Source organism: Vigna radiata, chromosome 6 (assembly GCF_000741045.1).
Source record: "Vigna radiata var. radiata cultivar VC1973A chromosome 6, Vradiata_ver6, whole genome shotgun sequence".
NCBI lineage: Eukaryota > Viridiplantae > Streptophyta > Magnoliopsida > Fabales > Fabaceae > Vigna > Vigna radiata.
The window spans coordinates 5,110,658-5,136,838 of NC_028356.1; the positions used below are offsets into that span (position 1 = coordinate 5,110,658).

At 32.6% G+C, this 26,181-nt stretch overlaps 2 protein-coding genes across 2 annotated transcripts; both read right to left on the bottom strand.

The window, feature by feature from the left end:
• Positions 1 to 4,451: 4,451 nt before the first annotated feature.
• On the bottom strand, positions 4,452 to 6,076 carry LOC106764128 (transcription factor bHLH51). The gene is made up of 2 exons (XM_014648358.2): positions 5,621 to 6,076; positions 4,452 to 5,055 (listed from the first exon to the last, which is right to left on the bottom strand). The coding sequence occupies exons 1-2, from the start codon at positions 5,921 to 5,923 to the stop codon at positions 4,573 to 4,575; spliced, it is 786 nt and encodes a 261-aa protein (XP_014503844.1). The 5' UTR covers positions 5,924 to 6,076; the 3' UTR covers positions 4,452 to 4,572.
• A 5,280-nt stretch (positions 6,077 to 11,356) lies between these two features.
• On the bottom strand, positions 11,357 to 25,185 carry LOC106764626 (clathrin heavy chain 2). Its single transcript, XM_014648917.2, has 30 exons — positions 24,822 to 25,185; positions 24,273 to 24,477; positions 23,311 to 23,399; positions 23,160 to 23,238; positions 22,894 to 23,021; positions 21,813 to 21,911; positions 21,599 to 21,707; positions 20,724 to 20,803; positions 20,423 to 20,650; positions 20,272 to 20,337; positions 19,591 to 19,707; positions 19,224 to 19,421; positions 18,673 to 18,789; positions 18,441 to 18,500; positions 18,174 to 18,260; positions 17,971 to 18,054; positions 17,747 to 17,881; positions 17,590 to 17,652; positions 17,396 to 17,500; positions 17,207 to 17,319; positions 16,830 to 17,082; positions 16,607 to 16,743; positions 16,248 to 16,526; positions 14,955 to 15,957; positions 14,214 to 14,699; positions 13,967 to 14,137; positions 13,701 to 13,886; positions 12,764 to 12,886; positions 11,646 to 11,756; positions 11,357 to 11,524 (listed from the first exon to the last, which is right to left on the bottom strand). The coding sequence occupies exons 1-30, from the start codon at positions 24,864 to 24,866 to the stop codon at positions 11,357 to 11,359; spliced, it is 5,124 nt and encodes a 1,707-aa protein (XP_014504403.1). The 5' UTR covers positions 24,867 to 25,185.
• Positions 25,186 to 26,181: the final 996 nt, after the last annotated feature.

Sequence of the window (26,181 nt, forward strand, 5' to 3'; positions counted from 1 at the left end):
TACAAGTGATGTTCAAGCATTGATTATCACATTTATATCGAACTCCATGGCCAAGGAACAATTCTTTGTAAAACTCATTGTGCAGAAACAACACTAGGAGCAAAGGCCAAATAAGTTGAGAGTTCAGGCAAAGTTTCTGCACATAGGGGTCAACTGTGAAAATGACATTAATTTTTAAGTGAACTAACTTTTTTTAAGATTTATTAGACATACAAGTGATGTTCAAGCAATTGATTATCACATTTATATCGAACTCCATGGCCAAGGATCAATTCTTTGTAAAACTCATTGTGCAGAAACAACACTGGAGCAAAGGCCAAATAAGTGGAGAGTTCAGGCAAAGTTTCTGCGCATAGGAGTCAACTTTCAAAATGGCATTGATTTTTTAATAACAATTTTTTTGTTAGCACTTATTGGACATACAAATGATCTTCAGTCATTGATTATCATATTTATATCCAACTCCAACCCCAACGAACCATTCTTTGTAAAACTTTGAAATTGCATTGAGTTTCGAGTGCACAATTTAATTATTTTTACTACTTACCGAACATTTAGGTCCTGTTGAGCCAATTAATATGAACACTTAAGGCAATTACTTTGCACATGTTCATCAACACAATCCATGCCATTTAGTGCTTAAGTGCAATTTTTTTTTCAACATTTAATCAACATACAACCCTGTATATACCACATTCAACACATATAATAAGATACATTTTGTGAGGACTGCAGGACAAACGTCCTACACAATAAATGGTCATTATTCTATTCAACCCTATCATAATGAACACCAAATATAACACATTGATCATTCTTAACTTCAAATTTCATTATCAATAAATGTNACGAATAAATTTCTTTGATGATTTGTAACAAAAATTATGTACACTCAAACCTAATCATTACAATTTTAAATAGTGATAAAAGATTGCATGTCCTTGTTACACTGCTCCTTTTGTGATGGACAATTGCAGATTCTCCCCTGAAAACTCTGTAATCTTTTCTAGTTGTGGAAATGGATTCATTAGGTTATGTCCACATTGGACTACTCTTGCTTCTATTTCACCTGCAAGTTTCTCAATTTAACTTTTCAGAACACAATTCTCCTCCATCATCTCATTTTTCTCCATAGTCACACATGCTTAATTCAGATAATATCATGAATTTCTCACTATAATCATATTCAAAAAGAAAGATTTATTTGAAATCATGAATTACAGCATAATTACAAAACATTCATGTGCTTCATAAATTATAACACCTTAATTACTATTCTTTTTCCTTTTAAACCTTAACAGAATACCCCTCTTTATATTCATCATCATCAAGGAAAGCACTAAATTCAAGTTTTCTTTACCCAAATTACTCCAAACCTTAATATTTATAAAATTGATTCAAACCCAACCTTAATATCTATCATCCATATTCCTTTTTTCATATTATAACCCGTGATTATTACAATCCAATAACATCACTAGAACAAATACTCTCAATTCAATAAATACGGTCATACCATAATTTATTCAATATCAATCACACAACAAAATTTGTATAATTAAGAGACATCAAACTCAACCATTGAAAACAAAATCAAAAGCTAAAAGTAGTTTAACTCCCCATACATGATTCAAAACTTCTCCAAATAAAATGGTGAGTTAACCATCAAGATTTTGGTAAGATGGATTTATTATTTTCTACACATATTTTTACAACATCAAAATCTTGATAGTAACTCACCATATTTCCATCTTACCAAAGATTTTCATACAATCCATCAATTCATCCATCCAAAATTCATCAACCAACCAAAACACCCAATTTTTGTATTTGATAAATAGTAAGTTGAAACTCCCTTATTTTCTATCCCATTTCAAAATCCAATCCATCAAAAACTTAATATAAATGTATATCAACATGGTAGAACGAAAATCCACTATCAATCCAACATTTATTCATCAATTTTCACAATAAAGATGTGTGGACATGATTATTAATTTTTTTAATAGGAAACATATATTCAGAACAAAGTCTACCTTCATGTGCAGAAGTCATAACTAAACTCCCCGCTTATTTGAACTATGGTACCAGTGTTGTACTGAACCTGCATTTCTTGTTTTGAAGTTCATTTTTTGACTAATTAAGGATGTATGTTTTATGCATGGTAAAGCATCTTTGGTGAAAATAAAAGTGTGTTTTTTCCTAAGTCAAACGAAACATAATAGAAAACTTAAGTCAAAATAACTCAACTATAATCAATAACCAAAAAAATTCAAACTTTGCAGCCAAAAACAACATAAATACGAAAATGTTCAACAAAAATTCAAACCACAATTAACCATACCACGAGAAACAACCAAATAATTAAACAAACCCTAAATGCCCAAAATTTTTTAAAAAAACTAAAACCCATTGAACCAAAACAATGCTTTACTGAAACAAACAGAAAAAAGCTTCAAAAAACACCTCCAATGACGACTTTGGGATAAGTTCGCTCCAAACAGCGGAACGAAAACGTGTATATGTAGTTTCGGTCAATGATAACACTTCGACAACTTTCAAACACCGTCAACACTGGTGACCCTTGTGAGGAGATGGAAGCTTGTCGGTGGGTGGGAGAAAAGACAGGTTCTCAAGAAGACTCTTACACAGATAAGTTTCTCTTTTTTGAAATGAGTTCAAATGAGAAAATTAAAATATCACCTCCTTGGATATAAATTTGGTTTCAAACTCCAAAATATTAATTATTTTAATAAAAAAAGAAAATTCAAGAGAAAAAGTGTACTATAGAAAAAGGGAGGTAAATAATTAATTAATGCATATATTCAATCTAAAATTATTACATATAACTGTCATCCGAACTAAATTTCTTATTGGATGAATCTTTTTACAGTAAGAGCTTATGAACTTTATACTGAGAAAAGCACACTGCAACAGTGCTTATAAATCATTTTCAAAGGAAAATGTTTGTGTACGTTGCTTTTGTGAAACAGTGCTCTAATTAAGGGTGTGGTCCTTATCTACAACGCTATCACTGCTGATTGCTGCATCTCATAAATCATCTGTGTTTCTGCATACAAAGAAGCATCAAGGGTCCCATTAAGGAACACCTTGCACTACAATCACCATTACTCAACTTTTTCAATCCATAAATCGTTTCAAGAAATTATTAGATTTATTGAGGAGAAGACTCATTAGAGAGACATTGATCCAATTATATAATGAATTAACATTATTTTCTGTCAAAAATTTTAAAATAATAAATTAATAAATTTTTTATTTTTATATAATGTTTTACTTTTTTATTTTTATCTAATACAAGACTAAGACTTGAATTTAAATTCTCAACAGAAATCATGCACTCTAGTTTATTTAAGAGTAAAAGAGTACAGCAAATCTCATCTTAACTAATATATAACAAAAATAGTATATATTTTTCAGAGATGACTCAATGTTTTAAGTTGAAACAGATTCAAATTAAATTTTAAGATGCTATCAGCATTCAGATTTTTCACTTGTTGAAAGATATATTATTTTTCCAATGGTAATGCATGTTTGATCTAATACAAAGGAAGTAAGATTTTCCATCTTTTCTTTCGTGTTGATCTTGGAAAACTCATGTTTCTTGCTAATTTGAAAGTAACATAGCAAATGTTTTTCTGCTATAAATTGGTGACCACATACTAATTCTGCTAGGTTTTGCAGAACTAGTAAGGGTCTATGAATATGCTTAACCAGTTTTTTATTTTATTCTGGTGTGACTTTTTCGTGATTGTGTGAAACAAATTCCTTATATTTGTACATAGGAAAAAAAAAATTTAAAACAGATTTATTTTACAATATTTTAATATAACGTACGAGTCATTTTTTTTATTAATTCATTATTTTTGCAATATTTTAATATAATATAACTGTTATCTTTTTATTAATTCGATATATATTTGTTATTGCATTGATGTATTCTAAATTTAATAAAAATAATAATACATATATTGTATTAAAATGCTGAAAAAAAATCCATATTAATATATTATTGTTCTTTAATATATTAAATCACAGATTAAATATTAATTTTGTGAAATAGCAATTGAAGTCTGAGTAGAATTAAAATCAATTGATACTAATGCATCCAAATACTACTATACTAATTTTTATAAAATTAAATTAAATTTAAAAACTATTTTTTAATATAATATCAAATTTGATTTAAGATTTCTTTTATCAAAAAAACAACACCAATTTAAAATATAAAAATAAATATAAATATCAGATTTTAAGATATTGTCATATTAGTTCTGACATATATTTTGTTTGGAACATGACATCTAAACAATTTTTTTAATATTTTTTTACCAATAAATTATGTATTACTGTTTTATTCATTAAATTAATCAATAAAAAAACTATCAAGTAAGCAAACAGATTAAAAAAATTCTGAAAAAAAACTTATTAATTCTATTTTGTTGAACTGTAAAACAAAAGTAAAAAAAATAAATAAAACAATGTCATATAATGACAGAAGGCATCCTAAAAATAAAAAAAAAAAATGAAGAAGAAAAGCAGAGTGATGAATTATGGTTGTAAATAATGTGAAGGGAAGAAGAACCTCTGCCTCTTACTTCTGGTGGGACAATTAGTAGCAACAGATAACGAAGAAATTTTGTTGACAGCTGATTTAAGTGATTGTTTGAGAGTGGTGAGGCAAACACTGTTGTCTTCACTGTCCTTTGAACAAAGAACCAATATGCTTTTGATTCTGCCACCAACACTAGCTATGTCAGCCTTAACTGCTGTCAGTCTCAACCCTTTTAGAACTTGGATCAGCTCAGGGAACACTTCAGGTCGATCATCACAGCAAACTGAAGCTTTGATTATCATCTTCTCCTTCAATTTCTTCTTCACTTTTTTGTAGCTTTCATCTTCAGCTTCATGGAAGTCAATTGTTACTTCATCAGTTTCACTTGGAACAGTGATTGCTTTGCTCACACACATAGCTTTTCGCCTTAGATCTTTCACATGGTCTACCACACTCCCTAGTAACGCTGCTTTGTCCATCTGCAGCCATACAATTTTTCCCGTTATAGATAGGGATGCTAATTAATCTATGGCCTATCATCACACAACCTAGTAAAGCTATTTCATGCTATCATCCTCTTACTTTCTTTTCTCTTCTGAAGATTGCAAGTTACCGAAATTGAAATCTGGATCACCTATCATATAGAATTGAAAGTGACTGTGCTATCTGAAATAGACATTGGAATGCCGTAGTAAATTCACAGTGGAGGGAATCTGATTTTTATTTAACTCAAGGTATTTTTTCAATTTGAAAGATTGAATTTTTCATCCAAATATAAACTTGAAGATCAAACATCTGGGATCATATATATATTTAATCATCTACCAATCATATCATATATTGCATTGGTACGTCAAATCTGATTTAATTAATCTGGCCTAATGATACCCTATACATCCTAGGAAATTCTAGTTTCACTTTCTTGGTTGTTGTCTTAAAGAATATGCAAACTTTGAAAAGAATGGTGTATGCTTGAAAGGAGAAATTATGGCACTCAGCAAAAGAGAGTCATGATGAATTTTTCCTTTTTCTTTTTCCTTTTACCTTATCAGACTTGGGAATGAGTTTTCTGAGAGTTGCAAGCTGTGCATTGATTCTATCTCTGCGCCTTTTCTCTGCTTGGCTGTGACTCTTTGAAGCACTTGCAACTCTATCTTCTGCAATGGATGCAGGCCACAAAGGGAACTCAGTAAACTGAAGAGATGGAGGGTCAGAAGCAAGAGGGGGTGTTTGAATTGTTGGAACTGAAAAAGGAGATAATTGATCACTGTTTGGTGCAGAGTTGCACTGAGCCATGTTGGTGGCAAGAGGCCACCCAGAAGAATAGTGGTAACTTTCCATATGCATATATAATCAAAGACCATTCTAATGCCTGTGGCTGGGTTTGTGAGCCTTTTATTTCCCATTCATTGACACTGTTTGCTTAATGGGCGATCTTCTTCTTATCTTTATGGTGATTGGTGTGATATGCAATGACCTTTAATGGGGTCAGATGAAAATGGTTTTTGGCCGTATGCGCCTGTCACCTCACCAAGAAAATTTTCTCTCTAATAAATCTCACTACACTTTGTGAAGAATCTCAAGTTTGAGCCAAAATAAAAAGCAAGAGGGCGCCATGGCCCAACAAACAGGCTTATCTTAATGAGTATCCGTGCTGACTAAGAATTTGAAGCCACTGTATAGAACTCTGGAATAGCTTGACCTAGTAACAGTGACTGATGTATGTAGTGGTGCAAGAACAGTATCTTATTCTTCTATATGTGTGTATAGCCATAAAGTCTTTTGTCTTCTCTCTTTGTAATTATAACCATTTCGGCTCTCTCTCTAAATTATTGTCCTCATATCCTAGTTTTTTTCTTTCTTTTTACAGTCAAATATTCATCCTTTCTAGAATTTTTTAAATCTGCTTACCAAATTGATGTTTCCTGATAGACATCTTTTACAGATAAACATGCAATGATCCCATTTCTAGCCATATATTAAAGAACAAAAAACGTCTGTTAATCATCTTAATAATTCTAGCACTTACCTTCAAATTTTAACTTTGCAGTCAAAAATGGAAATGCTACTATTTTTATAGAGTGGGAGATTCCCTACAGACAAAGTGCTCAATGATTGGTTTAATTTCAAGAGTGATATAGTCAAGGTAAGTTATACTTGATTGAATTTGAATTCGGATCATGATATTCTAATAATTTTTTTATAATAAAATATGTGTTACTATTTTTATTAGTATATATATTTAAAACTGATTAATCACAAATTATTAATTGTAAAAATATTATTAACAAAACATTTTCCTTTCATCTAGGTTAAGTTTGATGAGAGAAGTTACGGTACTATGATATACTGTCCGAACCCTTACTGTGACGAGGAAGATGAAAAAGGTGGCTGAAGGAGAACATTTGTAGACTAAAAAGAAGGCAAGATTTTCTCGTACAATATTAGAGAAATGTCTGATGTAACAACAGTGATAAAACGGATTGTCCATTGAGCTTAAGACAACTTGTGGACCTGTTTTATCTCTCTCTGAATTATTTTTTGTGATTAAAAAGTGACAGAATGAATGAAAAAACACTGTCATCAATCATATGTTGAAACAGTTAGCAAAAACTGATGTTGAGAATCACCGTACTAACATAAATGATAGTGTAGTAGTATATTACATAACCATTAGGGTTTAAGTGAGAAAAAATGTGTTAAAAATCAAATGGGTTAATTAATTAGTTGAATATAGTGATTGAAAGGTGGAAGTTGAAAGCATGGCACTGAGTAAAAGCGGCTTGTTTTGTACACTTTAATAGGTCTGTGATTGAAAAGCTCACATAATGTGTCTCCAGCAGAAGCTAGCAAACAAAGGAAGCTTCAATTACAGTGATTGGAGGGTCCCATTTGTAACTCATAATAAAGCATCTTAAAGAGTGATACGACTACTTATCCAACCACTCACTTTGCTACCTCAATTATCTCTCTTACAATTTCTCTATTTTCTTTTCTTTTTCTGTTATCTCATCGAAATTTTCGGCTTTTGGGTCCCATAATCGGAAATCATATGTCCAATTTTTATACATATGATAGGCGTCAGGATGAAAATGATCATAGTAAGGTCACACTTCCTTTAATAGTTACAAAATTGACTTAGTAATAAAGTTCAAGTTGGAAGGAGAGTCATAAAGTGAGAAAGAAAAAGGGAAAAAGTTATAGGTTTATAATCTCTCACTAATATTTATAAATTATAAAATTGATTTGGTAAGTTTAAAAAAAAAAAAAAAGTTATTGATTTAATTCTTCTAACTAATAAAATACTAATAAATATATTTATTAAAAAAAAGATGGCACCTCCTTTTTTGTGTGAAGCAATGGAATGATGAGAAATAAAGCATTGTAGAGACAGAAGCCAAGGTTATGCGTTGCTTCTTCTCCCTTGGGTCATAGAAAGGTGAAATAATAGAAAGATAAGGTGCAATCATGGATTGCCAATAAATGCATGCTTGAGAGTAATTATTAGAAGACGGCATAAAAATATGAAAAATATTTTTTTAACAATTATTTTTATAATTCTTTTCAATTTATTTAAATAATTTTTTAAAAATAAATTCAATGGATCAATAAAACACGTTATTTATTATAAAAAATTATTAAAAAAGTTATTAACATATAATAGTGTTAAAAATAAATGGAAAAGATACAGTTCAAAAAAGATCCAAATAATTATGTAATTGCAAAATCAGAGCGAAGAAAATCCTTTCTTTCTACTTTATCATAAAATTCCATATATCTCATTCAACTCCATGTTTTTTTGTACTTTAACTTTTTCTCCCTTTTGAGTCACTCCACACTATTACTGTTACATGTTTGTAAGATGATTTCACTATTTAGACAATTTTTCATATTATTTTAAAATTGAATTTAAAGTTTAATTTTATTTTATAAAATGATATTTATATATAATATGTTATAAATTTATCTTATATATTGAATCGACTAAAAAATTTTCAACCTAAAACATACAAAGGAGTGATTTATTTGTTTGGATGTCTCGTAATGTTTGAAGTGAAAGATGAGTAAGATATATGCAGTAGATGTGGTGTAAAATACAGTTAGTCATCTCAAGAATTGAGATTGATGATTAATTTTTCAGAAATGTTTAACTATTTCAGTGATGTTTTCAAGTTATTTCGATGGAAGATTTTGCTTGTGATTAAATTTTTTTAAAGTGTATGTAAATAATGTTGAGTACAAATAAAGTTCCACATCAGATAAAATAAAAGATAAACATGAATTTATATACACATAAAATATTTTCATTAGTAAGAGACTTTTTTTATATGTGTTTATATTGAACCTTCTTAAAGACAACACAAGGTTTTGTTGAAAATGATAAAGATAAAGGTTATTTGTTCTATGGTTAGTGTTAAGATAAACATGTGTATGTCACTTACCATAAAACATGTACAATTTGGTCATACTAATTGTTGCCTAGAATGATAGATTGATAAGTCAATGTTTATGACTTACCAACAACAGACATACCTTATTTGCTGTTGGGATAAGTATGAAGTATTTCAATAATTTTACCTAATTTAATCCTTTCAAGTTGAACTACTACTATGAAATTTTAATAGTTTGCATAATATGCCAGAGAAGTCCCAGGAATACACTTTAACATGATATTTTTTATTATTTTAAATTTATTGATAATTACAAAATTAAAAAACACATTTTTTAAGTAAGTTGTGTTACTCAATCTTAAGGTAAACTTGTTATTGTAATAAAACATTACACAGTTTTGTTTTTGGCATTTCACTTCATCATTATGAATGACAATTCTATCAAAGGACACGTATAAAATATTCTTAAATATATATAATAAATATTAATCATTAACTATTTTATGCATAAATACAAACAAGCAGAAAGGAAAAGCTATAAATAAATTTAACTGCTAATACATAATATTGATCGTTTTGTTTTAAAAAAAACATTTTTGTACTCTTTTTACAAAGCTTAAGAATTAGAATATTGCTGTTTGAAAACATTGTGTTTTGAATACTCTTTTATTGTGATTTATGTTTTTGGATCATTTAAAATTAAATTTTCAATTTAGCTGTAAAAGTTTTTAATTGATATATTTATATTGCTTTTTTAACTTTATACATGCATAAAGGGTATGTATGTAAATAGTATAAAGTAAATAATGAAACAAGTATAAATATGTTTTTCGAATAGATAAGGATGAGTAATATAATACATACTTATAGAGTAAAAAATTAAGTAAATATTAAATTTAAATATATTCAATACATTCTCGGGAATAATTCTTACTCCCAAGACGAGTTTAACTCTCCCAATTCGAACCAAATAATTGTTTTATTTTATTTGTATTTTTGTTTAAAGATATAAGATAATGTTTTACCTCTTACATGAGCAGCTTTTGAAAGACAACTGCGAGATGGAAATGGGTGTAATTTGGAGTATCGTTTTCTCTAAACAAGGTCGAATTGATTTTCCGTAAAAAAGTAAGCAGAATCAATCAAATGCTTCAAAGTGGAAAAGAAATTGATTTCGTGGGAAAAATCGTGAGTATGTATACAAACAGGGAAATTTTCCTTTGGGTACATTCTCTCCCTTCATAATTCTACAAACAGGGAAATTTTCCACTTTTAATTTCCTAACATCCAGAGTGCAAGCGAGTAGAGAATTCAGCATGAACTAATTATAGGCTTCATATGATTTTAGTTTTATGAATTAGGATTCATACTGTTAGTAGATACACATTGTCAAGGTGGATTGACATAAGAGATTAAATATTGGTAATAAACTTCCATGACATTGTTAAAATCTAGCTTGACAAACACTTTTTAAATCTCCAGTCGAATGGCTAGAGGTAAGCAAGTCTTTGTTGACAACTCCAAATCACAGCCTTGAAGATTGAAAAGTTTTTTTTTTTTTTCTGGAAGCAAAGAGGCCTAAAGGACAAAAATAAAAACAAGAGAAAAAAATTACATTTTCTTCTGGAAGCAGAGACGGTGTACGTTCATTTGGTGAACCAAGACGTAACAAGTGTTGGATCTTTCAAAACTATAGGATAGAAAATGTATTTAAGATTTTTACGAGTTATATTCAACTTAGTTAAAGTTAAAAAGAAAATAAGGAATTTTTACCGAAAAAAATTATCATATATTCAAAAACAACTGAAACATACTAATATGACAAGCCATGTGTCGCTAATGGGATTTAATAGAAATTGTCTATTGAACAACTCTTACTGAAAATGTTTTAATACACTAATATAAAATTAATGAGCTTATGGAAGAACAATAGTCGATTCATTATAATTGCGACTAAATGTGAAATCAAATCACAATAAAACAGCATCCCAAGAAGGATTTGAGTAATTTCCACAACTACGAAGTGCACAAATTTAGGCTTCAACATGCAAGATCAAGCTGGTTTGTTAAGGTCGTGAATTTCGTATATACTAGGAGTAATTCAGTTTTTGTTTGGTCTATAACTAAGACTAACTCATTTAATACAAGAAAAATGGTAGAATACAGAAATTTATGGTTAATTAGAACCAGCACAGCTCAAAAAATGCCTCAACTACAACCCAGAGAAAACAAGAAACTTACAAGACCTACACAATCTAAACAGAAACTTCAATTATTTTAACTTGGAATCTCCCAGCACCACCAGAAGCAAAGAATGCTACATCCAAATCACACAAGATATTCTACGCAAAACTTTGAAGTTTCGATACACTTTGCCATCGCGTAAATGTCAGTAGCTACTGCCCATGGGTGGCATGCCGTATGGAGGCATTGGGGGCATCCCAAGTCCACCCATTGGAGGGGGAGGAGCAAAGCCTCCTCCCATTCCTACTGGGCCTCCCATTCCAGGCATTGGTGGTGCAGGCAAAGCAAGGGGCAATAATTGAGCATACATGTTCTGCAACAGAAAACAAATCTCATTCATATTAGTACTACTCAATCCTTAGAAAGGATTTATCGACTCCAAACCTTTCTGAACAGTCAAACTGCCGCTGACATAAAATGGCCACAGTAATTACCTGCTGCGCAACTACTTCCTTTTCTTCATGCTCCTTAGCCTTCAATTCGTTTTGTGCTTCAATTTTGTCCTTCACTAGCTCATCGACTTTGCCAGTGTACTCACGAATAAACTACAACGGCAAAAAAAATGACGATTAGAGAAACCTCTGGATATGACGGAAATAAATTGATCCATTCCAGCTCAATGAAAGGCTGAAACAATAACTGTATTAGTAAACCAAGATCTTTACTGCATAACTGTGTAATATCGCAAAAGACAAACCACAATACTCAGAAGTTAAGCACCCATTACTAAGTACTGATTGAACATGTAATTATAATGTAAACCTAATATAGATTGGTTTTATAATAAAGGAGGAAGTATGATTAGAATGTTTCCCCATAAAAGTATTTCAAAGGGACTGATTATATGATGGCAACCCATAAACTATCAAACTTTGCATAGACGATAAGATTTACTATTGAATAGCCATGCTTCTCAGGGAAATATCCAAAGCTTTGCTCTGAATCATAGCCAATGTTACCGGAGATTAAAACAAATAATAACGAAGCTAATTGTTTAGTGAAACATAATTTGTTGTTTCAAGTTGTAAGACTAAGAAACAGCAAAAAAACAAGTTCAAATATATGGCATAGATGATATATAGTGTTCAATGTAATTATGAACCAAAAATAGACAAAAACAACTTGACCATAAGTCTACCAAAAACAAATTGTTAGTGGTATCTTAATTTTGTGAAACCTCTTTTTTGGAGGAATAAGACCAAGTCAAATGCAGTGCATGTAATGAATGAGTGAGCGGCAAATACAGTTCTGCAGTAAGTTCAGAAGTGCTACTTCAATCCTTTTCATTTAACAATTTAAGCTTCTATAACTTTTAAATTTCTCTCATGAGAATTGGTAAAAGAGAAATGAAAAAGTAAAAAAAAAAATAACTGCTGAACCGTTTTACCTTTATCAATGATAAGAAATTGCTATAATTTATCCATGCACCCCAAGGTTTTAAATCAGTTTACATCTTATGATACTAATCGATGACTGTTTAAATCATGTTAATAGTGAATCATAATATTATGAATGCAAGTGATAAAACTAGCAGCATAAAATAAAAGCAAACCTGCAATAGATATGGGAAGGCAAAGTCCACCATATTGTGCATCCAAGCTAGTTCAAGAACAATGTCTGCCCGAATCAAATCATAGCAAACAAATAGACATGAGGCAAAACATTCCTTCTTTCCCTGTGTAAGATATGAGAAGAAAAATTAGAAAATGCACATAATAGTTAAATTAAAATACTATTATCATCCTAAAGACAAACAAAAAAGCTTGAAGCCATAATAAGTAAGAAGCTTCGATGGCAATCCTTCAGTCAGTAATTTGGGCTGTAAGACTAACATGCTCTGGCTGAACAAACAACAACTGGGCTTTGACAAAAAGAAAATAATATTCTAGGAATCAAATAATTTACATCCATGACATGACTTAGAATTGCACATACTGCAAGAGATACCATTAGTTTGCAATAAACATTTCTGTAAAGAAGGATGCAGGGTAACTATGTATGGATAGAAATGTACAAAGCATAACGGTATAACTATTAAGAAAAACACATTATCAAGGAAGTAGTGAATTTACACATGCGTGCATCTGTTTTCACTTTTTTTATGATAATAAAAAATAATAAAATTATTAAATATAATAAATTTTATATATTTATTGCAAATGGATTTTATTTATTTTTTAGAAATTCTTTTATTATAGATAGTTATTTTAGTTTTAAAATGGTTAAATTTAAAAAAATAAAGTTCAAATGGAGATAAAAAAACAGTTCAATATTAAAAAGTGTCAGTTAAAGGGTAAAATAGTAAAACAGTTAATTTAACTTGAGAAAAACTGTTATATAAAAGGTAAAATAGGTATAAAAATGTAGATACCAAAAAGAGGAATTCAATTCATACAATAGTATAGATAGTATAGATAATAGTTCGTCAAATTAAACAAGATATTGCAAGAAAATGAATTGTATAAGCAATTGGAAACTGGATTTAGTACCTGATCGATGAAATAAACAAGCAACTCCTCAGCAAGTTCACGTTCTCCAGATTGTGAGGCTGTCTCCATGGCGTCTTTGTATAGGTTATCCTTCTTTGACAAAGCAATAGACTGCTTCCACCTACCTGCCTTCTTGTAAATATATGCAGCAACTCGTCTCATCTCAAGAAGCTCATGCTTTTCAATCTACATCATTAATAACATTCTATAAGGTTTCCACAACTGAAACCAAAAAATAGTTCAAATTCAGAGCAAATGCCACTCACCCTTTGGGCAAGGCCTATTTGATCAAAGTTATCATACAAATCAATTGACTCGCGCAATCTATCATAATCCTCCTCCTCAACATATATCTCATTCAATGCTTCATTAACAGCAGATACATTGTTGCTTTGAACCGCAACCATATATGGTTTCACAAGGCGAAGGTGACCAGCCTATAGCATATTAAAGGGAAATTGAAAGTTAGTTTTGTGGTGAGCAACAACTAATATATAACAACTTTTGCTTTACCTTCCGCAAGATGTCAACAACACGAGCATGATCCACACGAAGTGCAAGGACATTCAGAACATCATTTATAAGATCTGGATGCTCTTCCAAGTAGAAGTGGACAGCCTTATAATACAGTTCCACATTAGCAACTTTAACAACAACATCTTTGAATTGCATGTGATCCCATGCTTCAGGTGAATGGTTCATGATGGTAGTTGCAGCATTATCAAACTCATCATATTGTATATACAAATAGGTCAATTCTTTCCAGTGCTGTTGTTCATCGCAAGCTCGTATGAGTTTGGGAATATTGAGCCTGGTTGAGAATAGTTTGATATGCTCCATAAGCTTCTCAGGGCGGTATCTAGCATATAGAACTCCAAGCTCAGTAAAGATGCCCATATGAGCCCTTTCTAGCCCTAAACCACTCTCCATGAGAGATATTAGCTCATTGAAACAACCTCTATTTTGGTAATACTCACTGACTTCTTCCAAGTCATCCACCTATAAAATTAACGAAAAAGAAAAAGGTTAACACGAAAAGCATTGGAAAGTCAAGAAGATCACTACCAGCATTACAACAGCACAACACCCTTCCAATCATAAATCATGTGCATTCACCACACACTTGAAGGGAATTTGTTTCACTATCACATACTGAAGAACCAGATCATCAAACCCATCAGAAATTACGAAAACTTTTCAAATATACTTTATATACGCACACAGTTCACCAAAAAACAAAAATCAACACAATACCTGAATAATTATGTTGAGTCCACAAATCTGGGCCAATCGAAACTCCTCTGCATCAACACAAGCAAAGCAAACTTCCTTCCATGTCTTTGAGCTGTTAGCTTTCCTTGCTGCATCAACAGCACCTTGAAACTGCTTTAACTTGACCAGTGTGATGGCCAACTTGGCCCAGTTAGATATAAAAGCAAATATGATTTTTGCAGCCTCATATAATGCTTCATCATACAACCGGTCACCAACAGTTTGAAGATTGGCAACATTTGGCATAAGAATGAACTCCTCAATGTCACTTAGCCTATCAATCTTTGCATATGCATAAATGAGCTCACTGTCAACCTTGGGTTCTTTTGCTTTCTGCCTTACCATCAGCAAGTATTTCACCAAGTCATGGTAAACATTGGCATCTTCAGCAGCACGGATAACATCTAAAAATTGTGTAGAATCATCTGCTCGTATAAATGATTCAATTGCATCACTTACAAGCCCATCCCTGAGTTGAGCCTTGGCCACCTGACTCCAAACAGCATCTTCTTCAACTCTAAAAGCAAACTCCACAGCTCTATCAATGCTATGAATATTATCAAGCAACACATTGACTGCTTGAACATTCAAGTTGAACTTCTTAAAAATGGCAAATGCTTCCTCATATAACTGAGCTTCTACTGCCATTTCTCCAACTGCAGGTCCATCAAAATTATCCAACCTATTGACATAATCCATAACTCTGGACGGATCGGCCTTTATCGCCGTCAAAATAAGAAGATTCTGCAAATTAAAGTTCCCACTGAATGCAGAATTCTGAAGGACGATCTTCTCAAGAAGTTCAATCAGTTCATGAGGCAGATCAGCTGTCATGAAAGCCTTAACAGCTGCAGAAACTTGCTCAGGGCTTGAGCTTTCTGGCAAAGCAGTGGATACAACTTGATCAATAAGTTGCCTTCTATAGTCATTATCAGGATCAAGAACTTTGGCCCACAGATCACCATCCATTCTCTCAACAACATATCTGTCATCACAATATAAGCATGTGAACATTGGACACAAGAAAGTTCATTTGGTGGATTAAGGATCACAAAATATAGGTTCTTTTAATGTGCAGGAGTGCACTTTAAAGTACAAAGTGCAGATATAACCATCTATTTATAGGAAAATCAATGGTTGAGAATATGATAAAATACATTTACATGTATGAAAAATCTTGAACTGACCAATTTTAACCATTGGTCTTCTGATTAATGATTGTAACCACACTTTATTTATTCAAAGTACAGTCACTTAGGAGGAGCCAAGACATACCTTGCTTGCAGTTTGAACAAAGAATTTTTATTAGTGACATGGATAAGTTCATCATCACATTGTCCTCGCCGATAAGCTACGACAGCTAAGGTGGGATCACGTTTCTCACAGTACTTGCCCACAACTCTAGAATCGTAGTATGGGTTGGTCGTGAGGAAATGTTCTGGGTTGTTGTTGCTATCAATGATAATTTTACCCAGTGCATTGTGAACATGTACATCCTGGCTTCCCTCGCTTACAAGATGTTCCAAGAATTGTGTGAGCAAACGAAGCCGATTCCTGCATACCAAAGAAAGGGACAGGATGAATAAGAAACATGAGTGCAAAGCAGCAGGACACTGGTAAAGGGAAAACACCACCTCTTCTCACATTCCTCCACAAGGGGCTCCACTGGCAGTAACGAACGAACAGAGAGAATCAAGCCCTTGATAAAATCTTCTGGGCATTCATCATCCAGCAGCTGCCCCACAACTAAAGGAGCATTCCCTGGGTTTACCTGTATACGAAGGAACAAAGTTTTACATAGGCAGAGTGGAAGAGAGTGATAGCACTCATGAGATAAGCGAGGCTACTACACTATACCTTCTGAACATAGCCTTCAATGTAGCGAAGCATGTTGTTTGTGTACAGATAGTGAGTTAGATCTGGAACAAATCCAAAACGATCGCAAACATTTATCAAAGGTCGTGCATCTGGAAGCTTAGCCTCCATAAGAAAGTTTTTGGTTTTCTCAGCATCATAGAAATTTGATTCTCTTGTCACGCGCTCAACCTCCTTGATTTGACCGGTCTTTGCTGCTGCCTCAATGTACTTAAAGTGAATGTCAGGATCCTCGCTGTTCCAATTATTTAGAGGACATACATCAGCAGAAATACACAGGATAACATATCAATTATAAGTGAGGTCAATTACCAACAGAAAAAAAAAAGTTTTTTTTTCTTTCAGAATAAAAGAATTACCTGGAGCTCAAGTAAGATCCAAGGAAAAAATACAATCCCTCATACGACCTAAACTGCTCAAAAATTTTTATGCAGGCCTCAACCCCCAATTGTTCACAATATTCTTTAGCAACCTGAACACACACAAGAAAGCTTTGTCAACTACTGTTGGTAAGTTCCAAGTTATAGAAGACAAGGACACCATCATACCTGCACAATGATCTGAAGGTTCCCCCTAAGATTTGCCAGCAGTAGGTCCTTCATGCACTCTAATGCCCATTCTCGTGACAGTGTACCAAAAAACTCTACAAGTGACTGTAACAACCACATAATAAGTATTTTAAAAGCTCAAATGAAGAATTTTAAACCCTAAAATAGATCTGAAAGCAGAACAGAAAATAAACCTGAGGTTCAATTGCATGTGTATTAACAATCACACGTTTTATATCTGGCAACTCTGTGTAATGCTGCACCAAGAATATTGCAATTAATCAACAAACAGTTTGACTTTAAGATTAACACAGAAAGTGCCAGAATAGAGCACATTTGGAAAATCCTTACTTGCAAAGCTCGCACGTAAAGGCCAGCTTTTTCACAAAGTTGAGCAATACGAGGACGGTCATAATGGCTGAACATGCCATTAGCCAATATTGCATCAGCAACATTAGGGAAAGTCACCAGATTTATCTCCAAGACCTAAACAGCAATTCACAAGATCGTATCACTTCAGAGAAAGAAAATATGAGAGTAAGATGCCCATAAAAGATGGGAAACAAAGGATGCACCTTTGTCTGAAGGAACCCATGCTCTGGTAGGTTTGGTTTTAAAACATCAAGGAGAAAAGCGGTTGCCTCTCGGATCAGATTTCTCTGAGAAGTAACCAAAAAAAATACATTAATTTCAAGAACCACTCAGTACTAAATCAATGACTATGAAAATAAAATATCACATTAACATCACGGTTGATTAATCACAACATATAATCAACCTGAAGAAAGAGATCAGTTATAGTGTTGTAATCAACTGGGCTACCTCCCTCCATTTGAGACATCATTAATGCAAAATTAACAGCACCCTGCATGTGAAAATGAAAATGGTAACTTTCAGCATACATTATCAATTAGATGTACATGTTCAGAACACAGTTACTACCACACATCTAACAAGGAGGCAGACAATAATGGAGCTACAAAGAAATGGTTCGAGTTTTACTAAAAGAATTATATATTATGAACTACAGAAGTTTCTCTCACACCTGAGGATCTGTCCTGAGAATTGTTTGCAGAAGGAAGAGGTAGTCAGGTGTGTATCCAACCTATAGCAACAAATATGTACCACAATATTCAGGAAAATTGTGTACAGAAAAATGAAAAGGCAATACATGCAATGCTATTTATACAGGCAGACAAAATGTTATGCATGTTATAATAGCATTAAATGATTCTATGATTTAAACATCAATGTTTTTTTATGAAGTAAACAAACACCTGTTTAGAGTATATCAGAATTTTGTCAAACTCCCTTCTCTCAGCAAACGCAGCAACAACTTTTGGTGTAGCTCTGGCTTTGATATATATTTTTAGAGCAAGGTCATTATCCACAGTCTACAAGGAAGCATGCCGTAAATATTAATAGAATACAACATTTCACAATAAACCAGTAGGAAAATCATCAACCTGTTTTGGGATACAATTCAAAGATAGAACACAAACAAAGCACTCCCTCTGGACTCAATTATAAAAAAAATTCAACTACTTTCACACTTCTTAACAATAGTAGTTAAGTTCGTTTAACATGTTGTTTTCATACAATAAAGAGGTACATTGCCTAAATTACTCTAAATTATATTTATGGAGGATGACGCTTAGATTTAAATATAAAGGTACTTTTGAAATAGTAGCAATAAATAAGGTTTAGGGAATTAGAATTTCCTTACATTTAAGTTCACCAAATATGACCATTTTTTGCTTAAGAGTCCAAAGGGAGTAATAAATAACAGAATGAAATTTAATTCTTCAAAATTTTGATGCAACCTAACCTTAACAAGATCTCCTAGTTCCTCGCTGCATTCAAGCTTGTCCTCTGCCAACCAGTTCTCCAACAGATTTTTCTTGTTCTGGTTCACAACCAACCTTGACAATTCTAATGATTCAAAGGAATTCAGCTTTCCCCTGGTCAAAAGTGTTCCAAAATACTGCAATAGTGGAGGAGTTTGCCCAGCTTGCACAGGAACACTCTGCCATAGAAAGAAGATAATAACATTTTAAACGTTTATAATCTAACTTACCAAACAAAAGGACAGCACCCAGAGGCTAAAGGTAAACAACCAGAAAATAAAACACTGAAAGTGAAGCAGGAGAAAAAAACAGAGAAAAATCTCAGATAGCAACATCCTGTCAAGAAACCTGAAATTTTGCAACTGTGTCAGGAGTTCGAAGGATTCCTTGTGGAGATTCAGCTGCAAGCTCTGCAGCTTCTTTATATTTTGTTTGGGCAAACAGTTCATGAAAACGTTCCACTACCTGTAATGTCAAATAGTTTGGATATCATATCCATGAATTAAAGAACCAAAAGTACAATAATAAGAGAGATCATTTCTTAAGATACTAAAACATAGCACAATCAAATAATCAATATTAAATGTTTTAGAAATTATAATTGAAGGGATTAAAACATGTAAACTCCATTGGTGAAGGTAAATGACAAAAGAAACAACAGATCAACAACATCATGAAGGTCAGTCACATAACTATCACGACTCAAGCATAATTTTTTTACAAAAATAGAATCTCTAAATTAAAAGAAGTTTAAAACAAATATGCAGCAAAAACAGAAAGGGAAAAAATTTCTATCAAACACCTATGAAATAAACTGAAGTAGGGTCAACTAAAAGGAAGAATAATTACTCCTCAAAGTATTGCACTTTTTATTGCAAGCTTACCAGGCTTCAAGCAAGTGAACATTAGCAGTTACATCAAACCCAAGAGATTAATTCATAATGCATCCAAGTACTCTGGACCTCACTGATAACACAACCTTGAAGAAATATAGTATTACTAGAAGTGAGTTCTACACAATTGACATACCAGTTTCTCAGCACCAGGTAGATTTCCTCTTTTGGCAAGACTAACTGCTAGCTCCAAATTGTTTAACTGTTACAATAACAATATGTAATTTGTAAAATTACCACTTAATACTCCAATTTACAACAAAAAAATAACAAGGTCAGAAACATACTTGACCACTGACAAAATTGACAATGGTTTGTTCATTAACAGTAGCCAATAAGACCTGGCCTCTCCTGTTGATGGCATAAAAGCCTCCCACAGAAGTAGCCTCTGAGGTCAAAAATATAGGATCAGGACTGATTCTGTTCCTGTATACAGCTGTAGCTGTCTCCAAATCATAGACAAATAGTAGCCCAAGTTTCGTAATCACATAAATCAAATTGTATTTGTGAGATATCTGCCAAAAAACAAAGTAGGGATCAAATATCTACATTTTTTATAAAATGAACAGGTACTAGCAACTTCTATACCTGCATGGCAACTGGAAAATCATCAGCAAAATCAGGGGGGAAGAAAAGATCTGCTTGTTTCTTCGTAAATGACGGCCTCCCTATAAACAAATTCATAAAGTTTGTCATGGACCAACTATATAAAAAGATTAGATTGTTAGGTGAAGTGAAGATTGCTTCAGTGATTTCATATTGCATTTCCAACATGCCCCTTGTGCTAGAACCTTTTGGGCTTGAAGCATGGATAATCAAGAGGACACCCTGTCCTGTGCTCATGTCCAACTTTTTCTTAGTAGAATGGGAACAGAAAGGATAGAACGCAACAATTTTATTACAGAGGTTCTGAAAAATATTTAAAAAGCTTAAGCCATTAGGTAAGGAGACACGTGAATCCGGGCTCAATAAGGATGATCAATTCATGCACATGGTTCAATTTCTTAATACCCTTATCCGTTTTAAAAAATACTGACTGGTTTCAATATACTGCTATGAAAATTAGCCACTAAAACCATTCACATCTAATGAATATTTCCTGATTCATCCACCTCCCACTTTCAAACTTACATGTCTTTATAATTACAATTGGCAACCCAACATAAATTCAATGCAACTACAAATGCATAATCAACTTTGTCTAGCGATTAAACACATGGTAACACATGGTAACACCTGGAACGCAATCTTCATAGCATGCTCTAAGTAACATTTAACAGTTACAGGACACACATTATTGACAATAACCAATTTCAATTTCAACTCTACAGTGGACATTAAAATTCATCAAGGCATGATAGAATCAATACAGCACACAAGACAGTTTTGACAACAAAAACATATATTGCCCAGAATAATTACAATAAGAGATAAATCATGAAGGAGCTGAAAAATATGCAGACCTGGCTGAGCACCCAGTTCTATAACATGCAACTTGGATGTAACCTGACCAGCATTAAGTGTCTTTGAGGCAAAAGAAATCAAAACAGAAGGGTTTTCATTTCCAGGAACCTGTCCAAAAACAATCATGATTTACCAAACACGTAGCATATGCTATTCAAGAAATAATAAATAAAATTTATATAAAAAACGAGCCAAATAGTAAATGAAACGCACTTTAAATTGGGCAAATGATGCAGCATGAGCTTCAAGAGCCTGACTGCGTTGTTGATCCACAGAGAAAAGTTGCATGTTTCCCTTAACCAATTGAGGCCTCTATAATGAAAAATAATATTAATAAATACACCAAAAAAGATCAGGCTTGTTAAAATCACATTAAAGATCACAATTATACACAAATAAAGCCAGCAGAAACGTTGGTAAAAACTGGTAATGAATGAAAATCCTAAATTAGATTAGAAAATTGGAAGTGCGTCTGATCATGATAGCTAACTATTGTCCATATAGCAATGCTATTTGAACCTTAGAATTACAGAGTGGAGAATAATACAGAAAGTCATAAACTATATCACAGAGCATGTTGTCTCCACTACACTGGAACAGGGAAACCCTGTATTCTGCCTACCATTTTCCAAGTCAGACAACAATTTTTTCAAATATGTTTGTTATTTCAGACCCATATTTTTTTTATGTAAACAGCCTATCGGGTTCAAAAACCTTATTTGAAGCTTGATTAGTGCAACACCCACAATTTTCATACAAACAGCCCACAGTACTCAATGGTGTTGTCTCTGACCAAACCCTTCCACAAAGCCTGAAGATAACCAATTTTCTGTTGATTGTTCTGATATGTAGAAGAAAAGTCAAGCCTGCCTTTGTCTCTGTTCAGTTGTTCTACCTGCTCACCCCTATGATCCATCCAAGTGTTTCTGTTATGATTTGTTTTTTTTTTATTTTTTTCGTTTCATTGGAAATCCTTCAAGCGATCATGTCATGGCATCATCTTCTTTAGGCTTAAACTTGTCTGGTTCCTTTACATTTTTTATCATAGACCAGTCAGTTTAGTTTAAGAATAAGATTTTTATTATTATGATTATGATTATATATTTCCATCATGTAATTTTTGTACTTTTGAGAACTTATACATATGTATAATGTAAATTATTGAACTTGAACCTATAACCTTCAGAATAACTATCATCCCCCCTATTCATATTCTGTCCTAACAATTTAAAAGTTGGGCACTCCACGTCACTGTTTGAGATTAACTATGACTAAATCTGAACCAGAGATCTACCTCAGGGGAACCAGGAGCAATGCCAATCAAGACCAACCATTTTTCTGTAGGGTCACATCGATAATTAATTATCTGGTTGTTTGCCAAATTTGCTGTTCTCTCAAACATCTTAACAGGTTCAGAATCACCTACAAGTTATATAGACCATGAAGCATATACTAGTCAGCAATTTGCAGAAACTACAAGCTCACTGTACATAAATAAACTGGAGAATATAGCCCAGTGTACAACACAAATGCACTGATTTAATCAAATTATCGGCCTACCTTCAATTGACCAGTGGTATACAGAGGTCTGCGTTACAAGACCCAACATCTTGGGGCTAATCCACTTCCAAAAGACAACCTATACACGATTAACAATATATGTTAAAATATTGGACCTGTTACATATATGTATCCATATCATTATAGTTACCTGCTCAGGCATCTGATATGATTTCATCTTTGCTTTCAGCTCAATATTAAATATTTGTAGATGATCTTGAGTAGTCCCTTGCAGTTGCGCTTCAAGAGAATGAAGTAACTTGTAAGTGAAGATAATCCAGAGGTAAACAACATTTCAAAGACAACATCAACAGAAGCACAAGCACAAGAAATTGAAAACTTCAATGATTGCTCAACGTTTGGGAGCAATGTGATCTATGAACATTGCAGCTCATCTTAAATACTAATAATTTTATTTTAACCACTGAGAACCTTTTCAAACGTTACATCATGAAAGTTGTGTATTATTGCATTATTCGATAGGCCTATTGTGAAATTGCATGTTATTGATGAAGTATTAGCAAAAGCAAAAAATGGAGAAAAAACATTTATCACATAATGCTCATATTTTTATTCAAACTAACAAGAATAAAGTCATTTTTAAACATATTTTTTTTCCAATATCTACATTTATAAACTCTCATCTAATAGAGTGCATCTTTTTCAAATAAATATTATTATAGAACTCAAAATCTTGATATTTTAACTCCATTGCATAAAATATAAAATAAGGATACCAGTTTACTTCATCTTCTCAAACCAATCAAAGATCCCTGCTTGACAGTTATATGGCCCTAGTTATCAAGGTGCAAGTACACATGTTCAAATAACTAAGCATGTTGTAGTTGACTACACATGTTCAAATGCTCCGGGTAAAACTAATCAAGATTTAGCAGTTTATTCCAATCCATCAAACAATCTGGTCCAAAAAACAAAACAAATATATGTAAAAAGAAAATTGTTCAAAGAAATCAAACTTTCAATGGATCTTGATATCCACAAAGACAGAATTCATGTCAATACCAAGGTGCCAGATCGATATGAGAGTATTAGTAACAGAACACAACTTGCAACACACAAACTCAAGAGAAGATTATGAAACATGTGTCTTACCTTTCAAAGCAAGGATTCTAGAATTAGGATTCATAAGAGCGGAATCTGCAGTGATAGGCCTCCTCAAAGGCTGATTTGGCATGGCCATATCAATGATGACCACGCTATTCTGAGGAGAGGTTTCTCGAACACATATATACTTATCCGATTCCATCGTCACGTGTGTGAACGTGATGAATTGCGTGTTGATGCCAATGCTCGGCAACTGCAATCACAAGTGAGATCATATGACATAAACCACGACACCTAATACACTACTAGCAAAGCAATTCATCAGTAACATCGAACAATTATGCTTCCCACTCTCCAGTTCAGAAAACGAAATAAAACTCAGATCTGCACATACGTAACGGTGAGCAAACTAGAAAACTAAAGTTGCAGAATATCCGACTAGGAGACCAAAATTGACCGAGTTTGTAGCAAAACTGAGTAATTATCACAAGCCAGTGCACTTACTGTTACTTCCAGAAAAAAGAACTGTAAATTGCATCAATAAAGAGAGAAAAACAACACTCCCGTGAAAGAGATCGAAGGAGGATGAGAACTCACAGTTAGGGCTTCTTTCATGGTGATCGGAGCATTCGCGGCCGCCATGGTGGCTTAGATCGATGAACAGAAAATCAAAGACTCGGATCTGCAACCAGCGATTGAACTCGTGAATTTAAAGAGGAACAAAACAGTGAAGGAGAGTAGAAAGAGAGCTTGAGGAGGATCCAAATCGCTGCGAGATCTGGAAGCAGCGGAAGCAAAGACTTGGACCCTCTTCAAAGCGAAGAGGAAAGAGAGAGAAAGAGAAAGAAGTGGAAACGAAACGGGATATTGAACTTGTGACACGAATAAAACGAGGGAGAGTGAAATTGAATTTGCGTTTACACTGCTATTAGACACACCGAGCAAGAGAAGCGAAAATATTTAGGAGCGGTAATAAACTAATAATAGCACTAAAAAGAAAAAATGCAAAATCCTTTAAGAGGGACTATATGAGCCGCGTCAACCTGCCTTGCCTTGATCTTGAACACGTAAGAGGGTGCCTTGTCTCTTTCATGTCCGTTTGAAATAGCGCAGGGAAAATAAAAGAGGCCATTTCAGAAAGAATTTGTTTCTTTCCATGCCAACTAACAATAGTTGATTTTTCTTCACATGAGTGTTGTACTAGGTTTAACATGGATTAATCATTTCATGTTTAATATCAGGAGAGGAAAAACAATTATTTCATGAGAAAATTATGTTTATATAGCTATAACTTTTTTAAAAAAAATTATTTTCAGTTTAAGTTAATTTAATTCATAAAAATTATTTTATTATATTTTTTTTGTTTTAGAAGATTTTAATAGATAATTTGTTCATAATAGTTCATAATCAAAATGTTGTTTTCTAAAAGGATCTGTCTATATGGAATGTTACTAAATGATAGACTAAAATTATTTTTTGCATTTCCTAAACTTTTATTATATTTTTTTTTGTGAATATATATTTACTTGAAGTTTACAAAATGGGATTTAGATTGGAAATTAATTAGTCGACAACATAATTTACAGTCACACTATATTAGTAATCTAGTGCTTTGTAAATTTTCATACATATTATATTAGAATGGTTTATATATTTTTATACATTTTATTTTAATCACAAAAGTAATATCAATCAAAATCAATTATGTATATTTAAGAGTCTATTAAGTTTATTTGGGTATAGTCAATTATCACCATGAACATTTGTAGAAGATTTATATGTTGAATTAGATTCTTAGATTTTATATTTATCATATGACTTTCTATTGACACAAAGTCTTCTCAGATGTTAAATCTTTCTCATATGATAAGTAAATTTTACCTATAATAAAGAATTTATTTTCAATCATTCTTTTAGATAATAAAAATCTCAGTCAAATTTCACTACTTAGCATCTT

Excerpts from the sequence above, each read along its gene's own strand:
- LOC106764128 (XM_014648358.2), bottom strand. The coding sequence starts at position 5,923 with ATGCATATGGAAAGTTACCACTATTCTTCTGGGTGGCCTCTTGCCACC. Across the intron at positions 5,056-5,620 it reads TCATTCCCAAGTCTGATAAG|ATGGACAAAGCAGCGTTACT; the intron begins GTAAAAGGAAAA and ends GTATGGCTGCAG.
- LOC106764626 (XM_014648917.2), bottom strand. The coding sequence starts at position 24,866 with ATGGCGGCCGCGAATGCTCCGATCACCATGAAAGAAGCCCTAACT. Across the intron at positions 16,527-16,606 it reads GTGGAGGAATGTGAGAAGAG|GAATCGGCTTCGTTTGCTCA; the intron begins GTGGTGTTTTCC and ends TTTGGTATGCAG. Across the intron at positions 11,757-12,763 it reads CCTTCCCATATCTATTGCAG|TTTATTCGTGAGTACACTGG; the intron begins GTTTGCTTTTAT and ends TTGCCGTTGTAG.